The sequence below is a fragment of the Drosophila suzukii genome (genome assembly GCF_043229965.1).
Source record: "Drosophila suzukii chromosome 2 unlocalized genomic scaffold, CBGP_Dsuzu_IsoJpt1.0 scf_2c, whole genome shotgun sequence".
Lineage (NCBI taxonomy): Eukaryota > Metazoa > Arthropoda > Insecta > Diptera > Drosophilidae > Drosophila > Drosophila suzukii.
In genome coordinates, this window is record NW_027255896.1 from 17,207,841 (window position 1) to 17,229,908 (window position 22,068).

The following is a 22,068-nucleotide window of genomic DNA, read 5'->3' on the forward strand; positions in this document are numbered from 1 at the left end:
ACCTGGAGGTGATTCTGGGCTTTACCCGGCTTACTTAGACAACATCTCTAACATCCATGCCGTTTGGAGGACTCTGATATGTGTGGCAGGGGACTTCAACCTCAGCTCTATTTTCTGGACGTGGGACCCACAAGCATCTGCTATGGTGCCCGGAAATGTTCAATATTCACATGAAATAATTGTCATTGATGACTGTTTTAGTATGGGCCTCACCCAAATTAAAATATTTTCAATGATTTGCATAAGCTGCTTGATTTAATCTTCATTAATTCTATTGTTCACTCTAACGTAACTCTGGCTGAATTTACGATTTCAAATTGTGTTGTACATCACAAACCCTTGTGCTTAAACATCGAATTTTACAGCTTTCTGCCATTAAATTATTCTTATCCTAGATATATATTTGATCCCTCTAGTTTGAGTTCTCTAAGGGATTGCCTGCTATCCTTAAATTGGGGTGCCTTGCTATCGAACCCTTGCATAGAAACTAATTATAAAACCTTTCTTTCAACGATTAGAAATACTCTTGACAGCATAGTCCGTTCCAAGATACGGGGTTTCTACAGGCTATACCAAGGGTATACTAAGGGACTGCAAAAAATCAAAAACCTTAGAAACAAATACTACAAAAAATTTTCTAAAACACATAACCTGGCCGATGGTGAAAGATATAGGCAGCAAAAACGGGAGTTTGAGTTTCTTAATAAATTTCTATATAGCCAATACATTTGTGAAGTTGAGCATAGTTTGAAGGCCAACCCTAAGGCGTTTTGGCGCTTTGTCAACTCAAAAAATCACATTCGTCTATACCTTCAACAATGTCGTATGGTGATGTTGTTGCTTCCACTGAGGCCGATATCCCAAATTTGTTTGCTGCCTTTTTTTCCTCGAACATGGAACCTTCCGATGATTGGTATGACCTGGAAACTTTAAATTCAATTGCAGAAATTTGCAACATTGGAAGCCTGGACATATCGTATGATGACATTTCTGAAGCAATTAGTTATTTTGATGATTCCCCAAGACTAGACTTTCATGGAATTTCTTCATTCTTCCTTAAGAATCAGCAACATAGCTAAATTGTTCGAAATAATAATTTTCAAAAAGTTATCTTTCTTAATAAAGTCTTACATCGAACCTAATCAACATGGCTTCATGCCCGGTCGATCTACGACGACCAACTTGGCTGTCCTTACCAATCACTGTATAAATGCATTTGAGGATCATTTGCAGCTGGACACGATTTACACAGACTTTGCCAAAGCTTTTGACAAGGTTTGTCACTCTGCCCTAAAGGCTAAACTTTCCAAACTTGGCTTTCACTCCTCTTTTTTTAACTGGATAGCATCGTATTTGGATAACCGACGCTATCATGTTGAAGTAGGTGATGCATTATCCCATCCTTATAAAGCGACATCTAGACTTCTTCAGGGTAGCTCCCTTGGCCCTTTACTTTTCATTATTTTTATAAATGACATTTGTGCCTGTATCCATTTTTCTAGCTTCCTTTTATATGCGGATGACCTAAAGATTTATAAGACTGTCAGTAACGTAAATGATTCGATATTGCTTCAATCTGACCTAGATAGTATCGGCAGTTGGTGTTCCAAGAATAGTTTGCCTTTAAACCTTAACAAATGCCACATCGTTCGTTATGCGAAACGTTCTGTAACCATTCCATCCACTTATCAAATTTCTGTTTAATGAGCACCTAAATTGTATATTACCAAAGGCTTATGCAATGTTCGGCTTTGTTAAGAGAAACACTTTATTATTCAAAGACCCGTATTCCAGATTGTCTGTATACTCTGCTTTTGTCCGTTCTAGGGTTGAATATGCTTCCTTCATTTGGAATCCCTCGGGAAGTGTCCAGATCAATAGGATTGAGAGGTTGCAGAAAAAGTTTTTGAAGTATGCATTGCAATCCTTGCATTTTACTGAACCGGCACCGCCCTATAATAGTCAGTGTTCCCTGCTTCACACGTGTTCCTTGAAGGATCGCCGCGCAACTGCTGGCCTTCTCTTTCTGAAATAAATAAATTAAATTGTCTTTTCAGAGATATATAGCACGTTTTTGTAGCATTAGTTGTTTAGATACTATAAGCATTTTAAATCTGGCTTTTTTTTTTATTTTCCGCTAAACTAGCGGGTTTTTTCAAAAGTCGTAGAACAAACGTTTTCTATTTCAAGCTACTTTATACACCCATAGGGTTTTCGAAACCCTAAAACTAAGATGGGATGCATACAAGCCCACAAACAAAGGGACAAAGACTTTCATTTTGGAAAGAAGAAGAAAATCTTGTTTTTTTAATTACTTTTGAACGGGATATCGGATTTAAACAAATGAGGTGTCATTCGACGCGTGTTCTCAGTAAGAATAAAACTAGCTAAACAGCCGGAGGTTTTTAGCTCCACCGTATCCAGCAGTTCCAATTTTCTAAAATTTTACTTTTACACTTTCACCGTCCTTTCTCCCAAACAAATCTATATTTCGAAAGTCTTGGTATGCAATTTTCTTGGTTTTTGCGATACCTTTCGATTGATGTATCACTCGTTACCATAATTGCAGATTTTCAATTCTGCGGCTATATATAGTAGTTGTCTTCGCACGCTCTCTTGCGCGCTTCGCCACTATGTGTACTGCCGTTCACAGTGATAGTCGTCCGATTTTGGTAAAATTAAGTTCGAAATTCAGAACTAATCAAAAAATGTTATTTTCAAGCTTAGGAGGTTATATGTTAACAAACATCGAAGCTATAATTTGTTTCATATTATTTTCCCACCAATTTTCCGATCTTTCCTATGGCAGCTATAAGATATAGTCGTCCGATTTTGATAAAATTTTATTCAAAATGCAAAACGAATTAAAAAATATTGTTTCCAAGCTTAGGAGGTTATATGTTAAAAAACACCGAAGCTATAATTTGTAAATGGAATTGTTGCGCGTCCATGAGTCGGTCAGCTGGCCTCCGTGCCCCGAAATATAAATAGACCACCATTGGGGGCGATTTGAGTAATGTTTTGTGGACGCGTCCGCTCCTCTGACCCGGGGTCCCAGTCATGAACGCTAATGCACTTGAAATAATACCCTCACTTGGCACATTGCCGTCACTTGAGAGCCAAATTGTTGTAGGGTGTCCGTGTGAGAAATTCAAAACTTTTAGGTTGAGCAATTTAATAAGGGCCGTTCCAGGAATTTCTTTGTTTGATTTGTGATTCCGAAAGCCAACAAGGGCTTTCCACCCGGCCATGCAATTATTGTAACAGGAATTTAATTAAAATTTAACAAGTTGCCGGCCCAGAAGGCTTCCCCGGCATCCGCCACTTATCTTGACGGGCACACATGCTCGCTTTATAGTTGGCTCACTCGGCCTGGCTGGCTGCCTGCTGCCCGCTCCTCCAATTAGCAGGGAGTCAACAACTTATTAACTTGGCAGGGAATCGGAATTCAGTATTCTGCGACTTTCGGCCTGTCCACCGCAGCTGGAACTCCGCTGGCAAGTGGGGCGACACGTGCCAACTGCCTGTAGCCGTAAGAAAGCCCCATAAGAGGCTTACAGATATAATCATACGCACCGAACTAAGCCCTGGGTCGGGGGGATGGCAACCCCGTCACCGGGACGGCTGTTGACCTACTGGAGTCGATGGTGGTGATGTAATGTCATCTTGGTCCCGCTGGAGCAGAAGTGCAAAGGTCGTATTGATACGGCGCCTTTGACGGCTGGCAGACATGCTCTAGTACAGGTATGACACCATTCCGGAATGCAGCCAAAGCGCACTCGGGTTTAATCGAATGGGGCGAATGGGGCCGCCATGCGGGGGGTCGCGACCACTAGTTAGCTCACAGGGCGGTACACAAAGTCAAATGTTAATTAATTAAGAGCGGATTTGTCGCCATATCCCCGGAATGTTAGTTGGGGGAGAATGGGCTTTCATCACCTGCCCGATGTCCTCGGCTATGCATACCACTTGGGGCTCGCCTCTTCCGTGCAATAAACAAATTTTTTCTCAAAAATATCCAAGTCTTCTCAGCAGTATCTCCTCCGGGGCTTATTGGTGTTGCTCTGCGCCACTGGAGTTGCAGGCCCGATCCGAAAAGGCACTTGGTCAAAGTTTTATTGCCACCTTATGTACAGACGTTAAATTAATGTTGCCAAATATTGCGCTTGAGTGTTTCGAGGCGCCAACATTGTTTACTCGGGGTGGAGGATGTTTCCGCGCGCGAAACTTTGAATGAGTACGCATGCCGGATAATGATAAGGATAACGAAGATAACGAAGCCGGGGAGGGAGGAAGTTGGGGAGTGCTCCTCGCTGTCCCAGCTAAGCTCCGTGTGCTTCTGCGCGCTCCTTTGGTGTCGAGCGGATTTACTTTCAACCAGGATGGAGAAGTCACGAATCGAAACTCAAACAAAAGCCGGAGGAGACTTAGAAATGATACAGCAGACTCTCTGTGGCACTGGGACACAGGGACATCAACGTGTCGACACAGAAGGAAATCGAAATGTACTTTGTGGAAGCTGGGATGTTGGGCGCGATGAAGCTGGGCCGCGGATGTGTTGTTTGTTAAGCGATTTTTAAATCGTTTGGCAACCGCGCTGGCAGCACTCACACTAATCGCATTAGCGAGCAGGGACCTCCAGCGAGGGTTTGGTTCGGGATTGTGGGGGAAATGGGGAAGGGGGATACGCACGGAAACTTGGCATACAAAAGTTTGGCGCGTAAGGATTTAGAACAGTGGTCGGCAGCGGCCTATCTAGTGAGCATAGGGAAGTGTTCTGCCCATCCTCTGCTCGCTCACGTATAACGTACATGTTCGTGTGACTTCGGCATGGGTCTTCGGGTCATTTTTTTCTCAACTTCGGCTCGCTTTTTTGTTGCTGCGGCAGAGGATCTCAGTGCAAAGCAGAGAAACGTCTCGCATCAGCACGCCGCGCGCAAACTTCGTGTTTGTTACACTCACACTAATGCAAGGCAAACTTGTGATGGTATGTGTGTGCCGACCACTGATTTAGAATTACGTTTATAAGTATATGTAGTCTCCTTACAACTACTTGCCAGCGATGGCCGTGCTCCGGCGTTAAGCTATTGATGCTGTGTTTCTAGGAAACCCCGACCCTCATGCAGAAAAAAATTCAAAGTCTATTTACATTTTCTGCGTAAATTGGAATCCTCGACTTTTTTTCGCGCTATAATAAAGGAACATATTAAAAGACATTCAGCAAAATAGTTTAAATACGAATAACTTACACATGATGTATAGTTTTATTATAAATTTCATAAAATTATTCAAAGTAACGGGGATTCTATTCGGCAGTATGGCAAATCCACAATAGCAACTAGGGAATTTTTATATTTTTCTAAAATCAATAAAATGTTAAATTCTACCAAACCACTGGCTCGATTCGATGAATTATACGTTAAAATAATCAGGAAATAAATACCAATTAGGGGGTGCATACATATCACAATAAAGATTTGATATAAAAAATATATATTTTTGAATATTTGGCGGCCAAAAGTATTCGATTGGCTCATTAAGTGCTGTAGGTCGTAGCCTGGCACTTGGCGATATATCGATAAATAAATGTCTTGGCTGAATTCGCTTTCTCGCTGGTCTGGACAGTGTGACCGCGTGCGAATATCCATAATTGAAAATACTTGCTTTTCTCGAAAACTGTGGGTTTTAATTGCCTGTAATTAACTCAGAAATGAGCTAAAATGATGCCCCTTTGAATGCGATACCGTGCAAGATGGCACAACCTCTGTGAGAGTTGTATGAATTAATTAAAGTTTGCATATAATATTTATAATAGTTTGCATAAAATATCTATATTTTGATGGTTGATGTCACGGGTGCATACGATTTCTCGCTGGTTTGGAATGTGTGACCGCGTGCGAATAGCCATAATTGAAAATACTTGAATTTCTCAAAAACTGTGGGTTTTATTCAGAAATTAGCTAAAATGATGCCCCTTCGAATGCGGTACCGTGCAAGTTGGAAAAACCTCTGTGAAAGTTGTATAAAGTTATAGAAAGTTAGCGTCGAACGATTGTCATGGCTAAGCTATTTACATTGTGGTTCATGTCTTAGTATTCAATGGTTCAGTTTCTGGATTAAACGGCCTTTTATTAACCTTTTAAACACCTTCAACTGTAAAGCAATTTTCTCAAAATCTATGGGTTTGATTTTGATAAAATTTTCACAGAACACTCCTTAGATTATCCCCTTTCTACCCATGTACCGTGCATGTTGGCACAGCCTCTAGGAGTGGAGCCGTAGGTAATTTCATTGTTGCCCCCCTTTTTTGTATGGGGAAAATCCGAGGTTGCGTCACTGTTAGGCTATTTTCTCGAAAACTGTGGGTTTGATTTGGATGAAACTTTCAGACAAGGAGCTTGAACTAACCCTCAATAGCTTGGCTTATCGTGTATATTGGCACAACCTCTGTGAGGGGAGCAGTTAACAAAATTGTGGGGACACGATTTTTCAAATGCATTTTTGAAACATTAAAAGACCTAGATCGATAGATCTTTTCTTTCTTAACAATCTAGCATTTTAGATTTTTCGATTTGGTCCCCAAATAGGGAGAAAATTTAAAAATAAAAAGAGCCCCCATGTTCCAAATTCCACCGTTCCACTTTCGTTGCTAACAGGCCGACGCTAATTTGACAGACATGATATTTTCATTCTTGAGAAATAAAAAGTTCCCGCGAATCGGGATGGATGCCACACTTTCAGCTTGCCTTTATCGAAGTACCGATATAGGGTATCGATATAAGGTTAATGCAATTACAATTTTGGAACAAATGAGATGCCCACAACGCACTATGCGTTTTTCTCAAAAACGGACTGCTTTTGTTCGCCGTACAGCATTAGGTTATTAGTAAAATGAATTTCCTTTCCAACGAGGTATCGTCCATGTTGGTACAACGTCTGTGAAAGTCAAATTAATTAAAAATAGAGATAGCGTCGAAACATATTTTAATCCCTCATGGTTAGCGTCCTCAATACATTTTGTACATAGTGGTTCATGCCTTGAAACTGTCTGGTTCCAATTTATATCTGACGGCACTTCTTTTAATTATTTATCTTCCCCCACTGTAAAGCGATTTTCTCAAAAACTGACGGCTTTACCTCTATGATTTTTCACTGAACTGCCAATATTCCGTGCATGTTGGTACAACGTCTGAGATTGGAGCCCTGTGCAATTTAATATTTGACCCCATTTTTTGTATGGGAATCCGAGGTGAATTCACTGTTAAGCCATTTTCTCAAAAACTGACGGCTTTAGCTCAATGATACTTTCTGGCAAGAAGCTTGAATTAACGCCCAATAACCAGCTTTACCGTGCATATCGGTACAACCTCTGTGAGGGGAGCAATAAACAAAATTGAGTGGACCCGATTTTTTAAATAGATTTTTAACAGATTTCTAGAAGTCGGATATGGTTGCAAACTATCTAGATCGATAGATATTTTTATTCTAAACAACTCTGCATTTAATATTTTTAGATTCGGATCCAAGAAGCCGAGAAAATAAAAAAAACAAATTGGCCCCATGTTCCAGTTCCACCGTTCCGCCATCGCCGCTAAGTCACCGACGCTAATTTGACGGACATTTGTATATATATTTTTTTATTTTTTGGTATATTCTGAAATACGAAATAGTATATTTTAGTATATTTTTGACGGATAAATAGTATTTTTAGATTTGTCCGGCGCGGTCACGCTGCTATTCAGTGTACGTGGATTTATATATCACGGTCCAAACACAATACAGTCCACAGAAGTTTCATCTAAAGCGACCCAGGCAGTCGTTAGAAAGGTCTCACCAGCGACTCACTTAGATGTGTCTGCTTCGCATCCAGAGCTGATAAACTTGAGTCCACCCAATCTCCTGCCTTTTGCCTGTGTCCGGTCGGTCGATTGTAATATACTATTGATATTATGGCCCATTCCCGCTGCCCCAGCGACGGCCTATTGGCACGTGTGAACTTCCCACTATACGCCGTGGACATGCTTACCAGCCGCCACATACTAGTGGCCGGAGGCGGTGGTTCCAGCAAGACGGGAGTGGCGAATGGCTTTGTATGAAATGCCCGCAACACGAATCTTAATGTCCGTGGTCCTAATGCCCGCCTCATCTTTTCAGGAGATCTACGAACTGTACCACAACGGGACCCACTTTTGCGCGGAGGAGGTGCTACGCCACGAGACGGGCTCAAACGTAGTTATGAACTTCGCACTGCGCATCGGTGGCAGGAGGGGCTACTTGTGCGCCGGCCAGGAGGCGCACTGTCAAATGTACTATATCCAGCCGCGCGTTTTGTCTGAGGATAAGGGGCATGGAAACGGAGTCAGCGACGAAAAGCCCGCCCCGGCAGACTGGTCCCACGGAAGAGGCAATTTGCGACAGCGAAACGCCCATTCTGGAGTGGAGTCAGTAACCAACGGGAATAAGCACCCCCTCTCAACCGCAGACATATTGCGGCAGTCCCAGCAGTTGCTCTTCGACATACAAGCGGCGGATGTGGTGCAGACTGACTTCCTTAAGGGCGCCGAGCCTCTGCAGCGAGTGGTGCGCATTAGTGGTAACGGTCAGCTAATGGCCACTGGCGGCACCGACGGACACCTGCGGGTATGGACTTTCCCCCAGATGACCTTAGCCGCCAAGTTGGCAGCGCACAGCAAGGAGATCGACGACCTGGACTTTAGCCCCGACAGCAAGGTCATAATCAGCATCTCCAAGGATGCCCAGGGCGTAGTGTGGGAACTGGCCAGCGGCCATATTCAACACAAGCTTCAGTGGAAAACGCCCGAAGGGGCCAAGTACCTGTTCAAGCGGTGCCGCTATGGGACTGTGGAAGCGCAGAAGAACAACTATCGCCTCTTTACCATTGCAAATCCACTGGGTAAGGTGGGAAAGCAGCGTGGATTCCTGCAGCACTGGGACTGTGCAAGCGGGCAACTTCGTCAGGCGGTTGCCATCGAAGAAAGCCTGTCATCCCTGGCGGTGCGGGACGACGGTCGGTTCGTGGCTGTCGGCACGATGTTCTCAGGAAGCGTTTCCATGTACATAGCATTTAGTTTGCAGGTAACCCTAATTGCTGTGTTGACAAACATACTAGTAAAATGCACACACACATACATTGCGGAAAAATCATTCTTAGACGTGCCGCAACTAGCTTACCTATAAAAGTATAGACATTTTACACCCCCTTTGCAGCGCGTGCTCCATATTCCCAATGCACACTCTATGTTCGTAACGGGTATTCAGTTTCTGCCTATAACAAACGAGGCGGGGCCGCCAATCTCCAGCGACACAGAGGCAGCCGTTCTTTCCATTTCCGTGGACAACAAAGTCTGCATACACAGTCTGCCCCAAAGGCGTAAGCAATAATATGTTAGCTTTAAAATTATTTTACTAACTCCTTTTTTCAGGTATAATCCCCGCCTGGATGGCTATTGCCTTTTTGATCGTCATGATTTTTGCCGCTTTTGTGCTATGCTCCTTTATTGGCATCTGATGTTTAATGGTCCAAAGAGAGTTAATCAACATGCATTATTAGTTTGTAATCAAGGTTTAGTTTAACAAGCTTCACGTCCCTTCGTCCCTCCGGCATCATTTTATTTACTTAATTTACAAATGTAACAAAACGATACCGGATGCCACCGCAACTGCAGATTTAACTTTATGGTTTTTAAAAAATAGCTATGATAATTCTTATCAATATTTCAATCATCGATACAGGCCACCAGCAACGCATATATCAGGAAAAGGTAGCGTCCTATTTTTTTGCTCCTTTTTTACTAATCATAATACATGAGCCGTTTCTGGATTAACCCTAGTTTTTCTTAGGACCCCCCACAATTACAGGTTATAATGCAATCCATGCACTGCGGTGACTATTTGAAAAACGTTTGTGAAACTTACTCTTCATTGATTTTCTGATGTCTGGTCCAAATGTCAAACAGTTTTTTTAAGTGCAATACTGTTTGCGATTTCATTATATTTTAAAGACTATACGGACGCATATAAAACAAAATGTACATATATATTTTCGGATCCTTTTCTAAAATCACATTGCCTTATAAAAACCACTCCTAGCTAAAAACTGTAAATTGCGTCTCATTTATTTTTAAAGAAAAATAGTTGGTTTGTTCGCAGTTTCAATACTATATAAAATTGTATATTTTAGTATAGATAGATAGATAGTATAGATATAGACGACAAAATACAGTAATTTTTCGTTAATTTTTTGATTTAAAAAGCCATAGGTGCTCTTCCTTGAAATGGTGTTTTGGCTTTATAGTTTCTACATAATCGATAAAGACAAGTTTAAAAATTCAATTCAATATACTTACCATAAGAAAGGTCCCTAAAAACGACAAGAAGCGCCTGGAGCAAAAAAAAAAAATCTTAAAAAAAGAACAAACCCGAAAATAATTTGAAGACGCTTGCTAAATGTAAAATGGGTACAATGGGCGACACCAAACTGCCCCAAAATTAAATTTTTTTTTCCTTAAGGCATAACCGCAAAAACAAGAATAATTTTTTTTATTTAAGCCTCTTTTAACAAGTCTTAATTTGTCCCTATTCATCTTTGTCTCACTCCTTAGCATATAGAAATAGCCAAGCCGTAAGGTGTGGCACATACTAGCAAAATACCATAAGTAGTATTAGAAGGGGATTTCTTTGTTTAACCATCTTGCGATACTGGTATTGGTTTCTTTTTATTTAAATAAATTTATTTAACGGAAAATTAAAAAGGGGATTTATTTAACAAAGAAAGGGAACGAATTAATCTAAGCTAGATGGAAAATTAATGAAAATAAGAATACTGAAACAAGATATCCGTGCGTGTGTGTATATATATATATATGCAAAAAAAAAAATTATTTTTTTGTTCCTAAATTCAAATTCCACCCATTTACAGGGGTGGTCAAAAGATTTTACACAAAGCAGAAGTTACATATTCTTATAATTTGATCTTAATTTTCTACGTATTGGCATCAATGGAAGATATAAGACTTTTCATTCAGTACTTATTAAAAATGCCGAACTTATGTAAAAATCTACTTTTTAAACTCTTCCACTTTTTAAAAACTAATATTACTTGATGCTAAAAGTATTTTCTAAAAAAAAACTAATAGTAACTGCAAAAAGAATTTTTCAATAATCGTTTTGCTTACATCTTGTATGGTTTTTTGAAAATGTATAGAAATTTGCATTCCAGCCATATTTTTTTCTTTAAACTTAATTTAATTAATTACATCCTTAAAAAGCTTAAGTTTATTTTTAAGTATCGATCATTTATTAAAGGTTTATAGATTTTTGTTATTTTGAATCGCAATTTACTGCATCATGCCAGATAGGAAGAGGAGTGGGGAAGGGAGGTAAGAGCAAGCTTCTAAAGCAGTGCCCAGTCGTTCTTTCATTATGATATGGTCACCAAAAAGGTGTTCCGAAAGTGATGACCCTGTCCATTCCGGTGCGGGACAAAAACAAGGTACCCGTTGCATGCATCTAAATGCACCAACTGAACACATTCTGTACGCACTCTTTTTTAATGCAATAAATGAATTCTGTAATGATTAATTTAGAATGTCCCTGTAAGCTGTTCCCAGGAATGCACCCGAATCGCTCTCCTGCGGTACGACTCTTGGTTCGGTGTTTGCATATTTTATTGCGCCCTTCCATTTGTAAATTCTTTTTTACGATTCTGCTAGATAAAAGTATATATAAAACTATTAGGTTTGGTCAACAATTAATTCGCTGATGAGCAACCAAATAAAGTAATTTATGAAATATAAATTGTTGGTCCTGAAGCCTCTTTACCAAGTCAGGTTTTTTTTTATAAGTGCTTATTGCAGACATGTTGAAAATGCCTTAAATAAAATATACATTTTTTCGCCTGCGAGTTACATTAAAAGCATGCTTATAACTCAAAACTTCAATACATTTAAAGGGCAAAGCATACTTTTAAGTTAACATGCGCAAGTGCAAAAGATCCAACCTTGCAGTAGAAGAGGGCGGACGTGACTCGTGCGAGCTCCGGGAAAAGTGAAAGAAAGTTGATGAATTAAATGCAAACAAATCACAAAACTAAACTGGTGAATTTCAAAAAAGCGAAAAGATGGTAAAACACAAAGATAAAACAAATTGAGCTTTGAACTCACAAAATTAGTGTAATGACTTAAACAAGTGCATAGTTATTATACCCGTTACTCGTAGAGTAAAAGGGTATACTAGATTCGTCGGAAAGTATGTAACAGGCAGAAGGAAGCGTTTCCGACCCCATAAAGTATATATATTCTTGATCAGGATCACTAGCCGAGTCGATCTAGCCATGTCCGTCTGTCCGTCTGTCCGTATGAACGCTGAGATCTCGGAAACTATGAGAGTTACAATACTGGGATTAGGCACGCAGATTCCTGAGATTCCTGCGCAGCGCAAGTTTGTTTCAGTAGAGTGCCACGCCCACTCTAACGCCCACAAACCGCCCAAAACTGTGGCTCCTACAGTTTTGATGCTAGAATAAAAATTTTAACTGAAATGTAATGTTCTCATCAATACCTATCGATTGACCCGAAAAAAAGGTTGCCACGCCCACTTGAACGCCCACAAACCGCGAAAACCTGTGACGCCCACAATTTTCATGCTAGATAAAAAATTTTAACTGAAATGTATTGGTCTCGTCAATACCTATCGATTGATCCAAATTTCATCCAATATTTTGCCACGCCCACTCTAACGCCCACAAACCGCGAAAACCTGTGACGCCCAAAATTTTTATGCTAGATAAAAAATTTTAACTGAAATGTATTGGTCTCGACAATACCTACCGATTGGTCAAAAAAAAAATTTGCCACGCCCACTCTAACGCCCTTAACGCTTAAATCTGTATACCGCCGGTAGGTGGCGCCTTTTAATCTCGCTTTGCTGCTTGCATGTCTCCATTTAGCTGAGTAACGGGTATCTGATAGTCGAGGTACTCGACTATAGCGTTCTTCCTTGTTTTATTATAACAAATAAGTGCCACGCTAAAAAAGCTCAATGAGCAACGAACAAAATAAAGAGGGACTTCGCTCCGCGAGCCGAGGAGACGGTTACTTCTCGTATGTCTCAACGCCGGATAGCGAAGTGCAAAATACGACCCTACTGACGGTCAATAGCCAAAGAGCACGACTTTGCTCACCATGCCTATTTACTGTTACTCCTTCTCCGACGCCGTGGAGTTCTCAAAACCACCCCACCATCATTTTGGACCCCTTGCGCACCAACAACATGCAGCTGTAAAACTTCTGCAACCGCACTAAATGTATCAGCAAAAATTATAGATACGGCAACAAAACCACCAACAACAAGCACAGCTACGGCTATTATTTCGGAATCTACTGCAATGTCGTCGACCGCAGCGCTAAATACAACGGCAACAAAAACGACGACAACAAATCAAAACCAAAACAAAATTCCGCAAGCGGGCCCGGCCATACAGACCGAGGTAGATAACAAGCCAAAAATAATCCGTGTCCAAATAGACAATAAATTACCAGGGAAATGTAACAGTAATAGATGTTCGCTTCTAACAGAAAATTAACCAGAATGGGCTCAAGAGACCCAACCGAAACCTAAGCCCCAACCAATTTACATTAGGGAGAAAGTCTCGAGTGCCTTGGTCAACAAAATTGTTGCGCTGACCGGGGACGAAAACTTTCATGTTGTTCCGGTCACAAAAGGGGATATCCATGAAACCAAGCTTCAGACCAAATCTGAAGAACATTTCCGAGCAGTATCCAAATACCTGGAGGAAGCTAGGAAAAGCTACTACACGTACCAACTAAAAAGCAGCAAGGGCCTGCAAGTGGTACTAAAAGGAATCGAGCGCGACGTGACCGCCAAGGAAGTTATCGGTGCTCTCAAGGAAAAAGGGTTTTCTGCAAAGAACGTTAGTAACATTATAAACAGGAATAAAGAGCCGCAACCACTCTTGAGGGTCGAACTTTAGCCAGCAGAGTCTTGAAGAAAAATGAAGTGCACTTCCACAATTCGGCTAACTGCCCTGCCAACAAAGAAGAAAAAAATGCGTTAACTGCCAAGGTAACCACACGGCAAACTACAGGGGCTGTCCGATCTACAAGAAGATGAAGGACCGCATGCGGAAAGTAAAAGCAACGCTCAACAGAATACCCAAAATGCGTACACTTACTCGCATACGACGCCGGAAGTACTTTTCGGCACGGCTGCAAGATCCTCATTTGGTCAACTAAAAACCCAGAAGAGCTTTTCATACGCCGATACCCTTCGATCAGGGACGGAAAACCCACTCCAGTCTAATCTAGGAAACGCTCAGCAGATCCAAGTACAGTCACAAAGCAATCCGGAATCTATGATGGTCACCATGCAACAAAGGACGATGGAATTCTTGTCATTCATGAAAACGACCATGCAAATACTGGTTCAAAACCAGAACATGGTGTTACAGCTACTTGCAGATAAATAGTCCAAATAACAGATGGCAAATCTAAGAATAACAATGTGGAACGCCAATGGCGTTTCACGGCACAACCTTGAAGTAACACAGTTCCTGAATGATAATCATATCGACATTATGCTACTGGTAGAGACGCACCTCACAAACAAATACAACTTTCAAATAAGAGGCTACACTTTCTACCGCACAGACCATCCAGATGGTAAAGCCCACGGCGGAACCGGCATTCTAATTAGGAAACGCATCAAACACCACTTTCACCAAAGGCTTGCAACTAATTACTTGCAAGCCACGTCTATTAAAGTGCAGTCAGGCAACGGAAACCTCACCATAGCCGCTGACTACTGCCCGCCTCGCTTTACAATTTCTGAAGGACAATGGATGGACTTCTACAACTTGCTTGGAGATCGCTTTATAGCTGCAGGGATTATAATGCCAAGCACACGCACTGGGGATCACGCCTCGTGACTCCCAAAGGAAGGCAATTATATAATGCAATCATAAAACCGAGCAACAAATTAAACTATGTTTCCCTTGCAGGCTCACATACTGGCCAACAGACCCCAGGAAAGTTCCAGACGTAGTAGACTTTGCGGCGACAAAAAACATTCCACACAATATAATAAGCGCTTTCGGACCTCTTATTTGACTATTCGCCAGTGCTAATAACTCTTTTTCAAAGCCCAAAAACTACGGATCACCCCCACAAGCTGACGTCGCACAGAACCAAATGATTAAAATAAAAAAAGTATGTAAGTTCACACATCAAATTAGCCACTATCTCAACACCACAAGGAAGGGAGGTGGAGACCAACCACTTTAAAACTAATCTGCAAATTGAACGGCTTGTCCTAGAAGAGAGGCGCCTGCGACGTGCCTGGCAAACCAACAGATCGCCGTCAGCTAAACAACGTCTTAGGGAAGCCACTCGTACACTAAACCGAGCTCTAAAGCAAGCAGAAAATGAGCAACTGCGGTACATGAAAAACTTACGCCAAACAGTACAAAACATGCTCAGCGTGCTTAATCGAAAATCCTGCGAACTATCACTGGGGCACCATGGTATATTCGCAACCAAAACATCTACTGGGACCTAGCCACTCTTGCTGTTAAAGATTAAATAGAAAAAAAAACGCCCTACAATGAAAAACCTTTTGCTAAGCTATTTCCCAGAAAAGATTTAAAAAGGGGTATGTTCGTAACCAAGGTAACTCGGATCGATCTAGCATGGTTACGAACACGGGTCAAACGCACGCAATCTACAACACGACGGAGTTGCAAGTGGTCAGCGAGCCGAACATACGACCAATGCAACTTATACGGAACAGCGACCAGGCGCACAGTGGCAGCACAATACAGTGCCGACGCTGCAAGTATGGGACAGCCGGTCACGACGGTCAGTGGTCAGCAGTCACAAGCAGCATACCGCTGACACTGCAGCGTAGACGATAAAATGTAGGTGAACCCAATATGAGGCGTAACATGTCAGTTAATATAGGCACCCAAGTTCCGGGTCATGATAGTATTTAAGCTCTGATCGACAGCTCAATAAAGTCAGTTACAAATCTAAACACTCACAAGTCTTCTTACTTTATCACGTAAAGACTCTTGTCAACTCACCCTAACACAGCTCATCGATCGCCTGTGGTCCGGCACCATACACCCCTAGCTATCTGTGTCGCGACGCGAATCGTCCTGTGTTCTCTAGTGTCCCCGTGCTAGCGACAGGTGTGCCATTATCCTCCTGATCCCGCGGCGTAACCTCAACACACTGTTGACCCCGGTTACACGAGTATCCGGCACCCCTCCTCACACAGTCCATATCGCCTGTGGTCCGGCACCGTGATACCCATAGTCACCCGTGTCGCGACGCGATCCGACTGCAATAAACAGCGTCCCCGTGCCCGCGACGAGCGTCTATACCCCTCCTCGTCCCGCGGAGAGACCCGACCTTGTCCATCTGACTTGGGCAAGAACATTGGTGACCCCGACGTGATCCTTTACCAACAAAGGATCACACTTCAGCATCCGCCTTCCACATAGGCAACACACACGCCGGTTTGCACAGGTAAGACATTCTTACACAAACACCTGTCAAGCCTAGCTTAAGAACCGCAGTCAGCAAAAACTTACTGAATACCTGCACTATGTCGACCTCATTCATTGAGCAGACGAACCAAACCAGAATCGATTTACACAATCGATTGTTAGACGACCAAAACGAGCTGCAAGGAAAAATACAACAGCTTATAAAGAATTACGGCAAGGATTCTGCCGACAGACGCCTCCGAGAAGGCTATTATGCCGGTAGATTAGAACAACTAAAGGAGCAGCACTTAAGGAGCTGGTTGAAAAATATCAACGGGTCTTCCTGGACAACATACCGACTGGAAGCGATCCACCAAAGGCCCCCAGACGAACCTCAGCGAACATCAAGATCACAACAGGAGAGCAAGTAAAGGGAAGCTCCACAATTGACACGGTAATTCGACAGTTGCAGAGAAGATGCAACGAATTGGAATCATCACTAACATTAGCCTCAAACGCTCCAACCGTCACCCCAGCCCTACAAAGGCACCTGGATCTCCATTGGGCATTACTGAGGCAAGCCCACGATGAATTGGATAGCACACCTGGGGCCGCAGCTCGGGCAGAAGCAGAGCTAGCCCAATTCCACACGTTATATGAAGAATACGAAATGAACCTGCTTCGAGAAAACGATGCGCCCCAATGAGCCTAAACTTGGCATTGCCGCCAATTAGCATTCCAGAATTCAATGGCGAGTATCTAGACTGGCCACGGTTCCATGACCTTTTTGTAGAGTTAGTACACAATAAACCATGTTCGGCCAGCCAAAAACTACATATTCTACAAAGCTCGCTTCGTGGTGAAGCGAGGAACGTGTTGACAGACACAGCCTTCTCACAGGGTGGCTATGACGACACCTGGTTGCGCTTAAGGGCCAGGTACTAGAACGGAAAGATACTAGTATTCACCGCCATAGCAAAAATCGTTGATTATAAACCTATAGATGGCTCTTCACGTCAGCTCAGGGCCTTACATGACACGATCAAGAATTCAATGAGTACTCTAAAAAACCTGGAAATCTGCACAAAGAGCTGGGATCCAATTATAGGGTTCTTAGTGAGGCGGAAACTAGATCAGTATACGTTAGCCGCTCTCGAAGACTCAGCCAACTCTCCAACAGAAGTCCCGTTGCTGGAAAGTGTTTTAGCCTTTTTAGAACGGCGATCCGGCATGTTGGAAACACTGGACGCTCAACCCAAAACATTGGTATCACGAGATAACATTTGTAAAATTTGCAACATAGCCACGCACCGGCCCTTATCCTGCAACATGTTTCGAAGAATGAGTCCGGAAGAACGTCGGCAGGCAATGACGAAGATTGCAGGCTGTGCCAATTGTCTGTCAAACTACCATAAGACAAACAGCTGCCCGTCGCCAATGACCTGTCGCTTTTGCCGCCAACGGCATCATTCCATGTTGCACAAACATCCAGAATCCACGGCGCCGGTTGTTGCCATTGCTACCATAGATCAACCATTGCAAGCGATGGATGCTTCAGATCCAAATCTGCAGACCCCAATGATCAACAAGGTGTCTGCGTTGACCCTCAGCCAACCGCCAAACCCGTACGTATTACTCCCCACAGCCATTGTGGCAATACAAGGACAAACCGCAAGGCGAGAAAATTGTCGCGCAGTCATCGACCTTGGCTCTCAGCTTAATCTCATGTCCAGAAGGATGGCGGACCAACTTGCTATCCCCACCTTCAGCACATCACAAGGTATCTCAGGAATTGGAGAAACGGCGCAAGGATCTTCGTCATGGGCACGCGTGCGGCTGTCATCGTTAAGGTCGAACTTTCAGAAGGAGATTGTTGTGTTTATCCTACCACGACTGACGAAGAACCAACCGTCGGAATCCATAGACGAAGGACTTAATATTCCGAGCACGGTAGTGTTAGCGGACCCCGAAATCGGCCAACCCGGAAGCATAGATTTGCTACTGGGAGCCGAGGTGTATTCTCGATTGATAAGACCCGGACTTATCGGTTTGGGGGATGATAAGCCAACTCTACAAGAAACCACTCTTGGGTGGATTGTGTTCGGCGCAGTGAGGCGACGAGTGCCAGCAGCCATGGCAGGAAATGTCATGACAATAACACGGGAGGATCCATTACCAGCTCTGGAAAAATTTTGGAAGCTAGATACGTTTAACACGGAGGTACCAGCAATGACAGTCCAAGAGAGGCTTTGTGAAGCCTTATCGGTCATTAGACCCGTTTCTGGACAATAGCAAGGTACTGCGGGTAGGAGGACGACTCCAGAATTCAAGTCTAGCATTCGATGAAAAACATCCTATGTTGCTGCCAGCAGGTCATGAAATAACACGGCTCATATTTGAGAACAAGCATCGGCAGCTTGAGCATTGTGGCCCGCAGGCACTGTTGGCAAACACGCGACAACAATTTTGGACGATCAAGGGAAAACAACTTGCATTGACGACAGTACGACGCTGCATCACATGCTGCCGAGCTCGACCAAGGTTGTTAAATCAGATCATGAGCCCGCTACCAACCGATCGGGTACAAATTGCAAGACCGTTTAATATTAGTGGGGTGGATTACTGCGGACCATTTTTTGTGCACTACAAAATCCGAGGAAAGAAACCCCATAAGGTCTATTTAGCCATTTTTTGTTGTTTCACCACCAAAGCAGTACATTTAGAAGTGGTGTCAGATCTAACCACTCAAGCATTCTTGGCAGCACTTAAAAGATTTAATGGAAGAAGAGGAGTCGCGAAGAGCATCTATTGTGACAACGCCACGAATTTTTTCGGGGCGAAGAACGAGTTACGAGAGTTAAAAACCACGATATACTCGGATGAAGCTCGAGAGACAATTACTAAAACATGCTCGCAGCTAGGAACAGAATTCCATTTTATTCCACCACGGGCACCTCATTTCGGAGGACTGTGGGAGGCGGCAGTGAAATCAGCAAAGCATTTGTTGATCCGCACGGTGTCAACGGCAGATTTAACATATGAAGAATTAGAAACAGTGATTATCGACATAGAGGCAATACTAAACTCACGGCCTCTTACTCCCATTTCTTCCAGCCCACGCGACCTGTCTGCATTGACTCCAGGGCATTTCTTGATCGGAGGACCAATAACCGCATCTCCCGACATTCATAACAAGGAGGTACGATCGGGTCTAGTAACAAGATGGAAACAAATAGACAAGGTCAGACAGGACTTCTGGAAAAGATGGAGCCACGAGTACCTGCAGGAACTACAAAACCGATCAAAATGGTATATAGTGGTAATAAAGGATGACAACATGCCACCATTACAGTGGCCACTTGGGAGAATAGTGACGGTACACGCAGGAAAGGACGGTGCAATCCGAGTCGTCAGCATCCGGACATCAGCAGGAGAATGCACGAGAGCGATTCATCGGCTGGCTGTGCTACCACTAGACAATCAAAGGGCACCCGAAGAAGTGACAAAGGGTGTCAGAAGATCCCCAAGGTTATGTTCCAATTCATAGTGCTGCTGGCCATTGCCAACGCTACTCAAGCCGTCCCAATCATGGCTGAACTTCCCGTAAAGGTAGGTCCATTACCTAACAATACGGGAAAATATGTAGAATTAAGGAATAGAATAGCTCTGATGTCCGCAGAATGGACGATCATATCATATTTTGATCTACGGCTGTTAGCGCAGGAGATCACTGCGTTTAAAAAAAATATTGAAGATTTATCAACCTGGTGCCTACGAGGCGGGTCATGTCCAACGATAATACAGGTGCTCGAACAAGAGGCCAGCGAGCTATACGATGGTCAACAGCTGTTCAATCATCAGCGACAACGGAGAGGAGCCCTGAATCTGGTAGGAAATCTCGCCAACGGGCTATTTGGAGTTTTAGACTCTCAGTATGCGCAGAATATGGAAGAGGTCATCCGAAAAATCCAAGCTAAGGAATTGCACAACACTCATTTACTCAGGAATCAGACGTCTATCTTAGACAGCACCATAAACGTGATGAGAACGAGTAATGATGAAATGGAACGCAGGATAAGACACATGGAAACACACGTCACAGACCTCGAAAATACCATACGAACTGGGAACATAGCGCAGGTGTCATCAGAACTAACATTAATAGCAGGGCATATCAAGAGGACCCAGACGGCAGTCATCAACATCGTAACCGGGTTAAAAAGGGGCATAGTCAGCCCAGCATTAATCTCCTTAAGTCAGCTGCAAAGGGAGCTTATAAACATAAAGGCCCATCTCCCGAAAGGGAGGCGACTACCTGTTACACATGAGACTATGCATGATATCTATCAAGTGATGGTATCAGAAGTCCAGGAATTGGACAACACCCTCATATTTCATACTAAAATACCATTAGTGGACGAAGAGGAATACGACGTGTATCAATTAACGCCAATTCCAGTAGTCACCCAAGATCACATAATCGCAACGGAGACAGAGACCAAATATCTAGCGATTAGTGATCATCGAGATCGACACTTCGCACTTACTGTGGAAGAGCTGAACCAATGCACGAAGATGTCAAAGGGACCAATGCTGTGCAATATAAAACAAACGACGTTGGGTCCCGCGCACGAACAGTTCCAATGCGCCCTAGCAGCCGTTCAATCTGAACAAAAATCCAGCTGCAAACCCGAAAGGATTAACACGACAAGCATATGGTACCCTCTTGATGCTCCAAATGCTTGGATTTGTGCTACAACACAAGAAGTAACATTAACCTATGTGTGCGGGGAGGAACGAGGAAAAATACAAGTGCATAAAAATGGAATCGTGACAATGAATGCGGACTGCATTGCAAGAACTCCAGTGGTTACACTACAGGGACACCCAGCGTTAAGATCGACAATAGAGAAAAAACCAGCTACAATTATTACTCATTCGTTCAAGAGTCCAATACAGGAGAGGCAGCAATACACGACCATACGTAGCAATACAACGAGCAGTCTAAAGCATCTGCAGGGAGAAGTCCATCAACTTCAGGAGCAGCTAGACAGAGGGGAGTCGGAGGCAACCACGAATACGCAGGTGAACTACGTTAACCCAATCTCCATTGCGGCAGGGCTCGTAATATTACTGTTGCTAGCAGCAATTTGTCTACTCATCAGAAAAGGTAAACATACAAGAATATGTCAACAAGAGAACGGCTCGAAACAAAGCGTCACTTCCCCAATACCTATGAGTCGGGTGAAAACGCTGACGACCACAGAATGATAGAAAAAAAAGAGAGACAAAAATTCATAACGATAAGAATATATTTAGTTATCAAGTAAATAAAAAAAAAAAGGGGGGAGGTCACTACTCATGACCCGAATCACTAGCGGAGTCGTAATACATCTCGAACGGATCGGCGTCCGGCACTGGAGGACCACGCAAAGTAACGGCAAGCACAGCCAATCGAACAACAGCAAAACGATTGTTAGGAAGAAGGATGAAGGAGCAGTCGTGGACCGTCACACTCCGATTGGGAGGATAACGCAGACCAT

General features: G+C 43.1%; 2 protein-coding genes across 3 annotated transcripts; both read left to right on the forward strand.

Annotated features, from left to right (window-relative positions):
* The first annotated feature begins 7,737 nt into the window (after positions 1–7,737).
* LOC139353980 (guanine nucleotide-exchange factor SEC12) lies at positions 7,738–10,772 on the forward strand. 2 transcript variants are annotated; one of them, XR_011605038.1, is made up of 5 exons: positions 7,738–8,090; positions 8,155–9,096; positions 9,229–9,391; positions 9,444–9,782; positions 9,862–10,772. XR_011605038.1 is itself a non-coding variant. In XM_070998169.1 (4 exons), the coding sequence occupies exons 1-4, from the start codon at positions 7,950–7,952 to the stop codon at positions 9,527–9,529; spliced, it is 1,332 nt and encodes a 443-aa protein (XP_070854270.1). In that variant the 5' UTR covers positions 7,738–7,949; the 3' UTR covers positions 9,530–10,772. The 2 variants fall into 2 exon arrangements, 1 of the variants encoding a protein (XP_070854270.1); XM_070998169.1 differs by having other exon boundaries at positions 9,444–10,772.
* Positions 10,773–19,747: 8,975 nt separating this feature from the next.
* On the forward strand, positions 19,748–21,796 carry LOC136117641 (uncharacterized). Its single transcript, XM_070998537.1, has 2 exons — positions 19,748–19,766; positions 19,878–21,796. The coding sequence occupies exons 1-2, from the start codon at positions 19,748–19,750 to the stop codon at positions 21,794–21,796; spliced, it is 1,938 nt and encodes a 645-aa protein (XP_070854638.1).
* Positions 21,797–22,068: the final 272 nt, after the last annotated feature.

Coding starts and splice junctions, on each gene's coding strand:
- LOC139353980 (XM_070998169.1), top strand. CDS start 7,950: ATGGCCCATTCCCGCTGCCCCAGCGACGGCCTATTGGCACGTGTGAAC. Junction 8,091..8,154: donor CGGGAGTGGCGAATGGCTTT/GTATGAAATGCC, acceptor TCATCTTTTCAG/GAGATCTACGAACTGTACCA. Junction 9,097..9,228: donor ACATAGCATTTAGTTTGCAG/GTAACCCTAATT, acceptor CCCCCTTTGCAG/CGCGTGCTCCATATTCCCAA.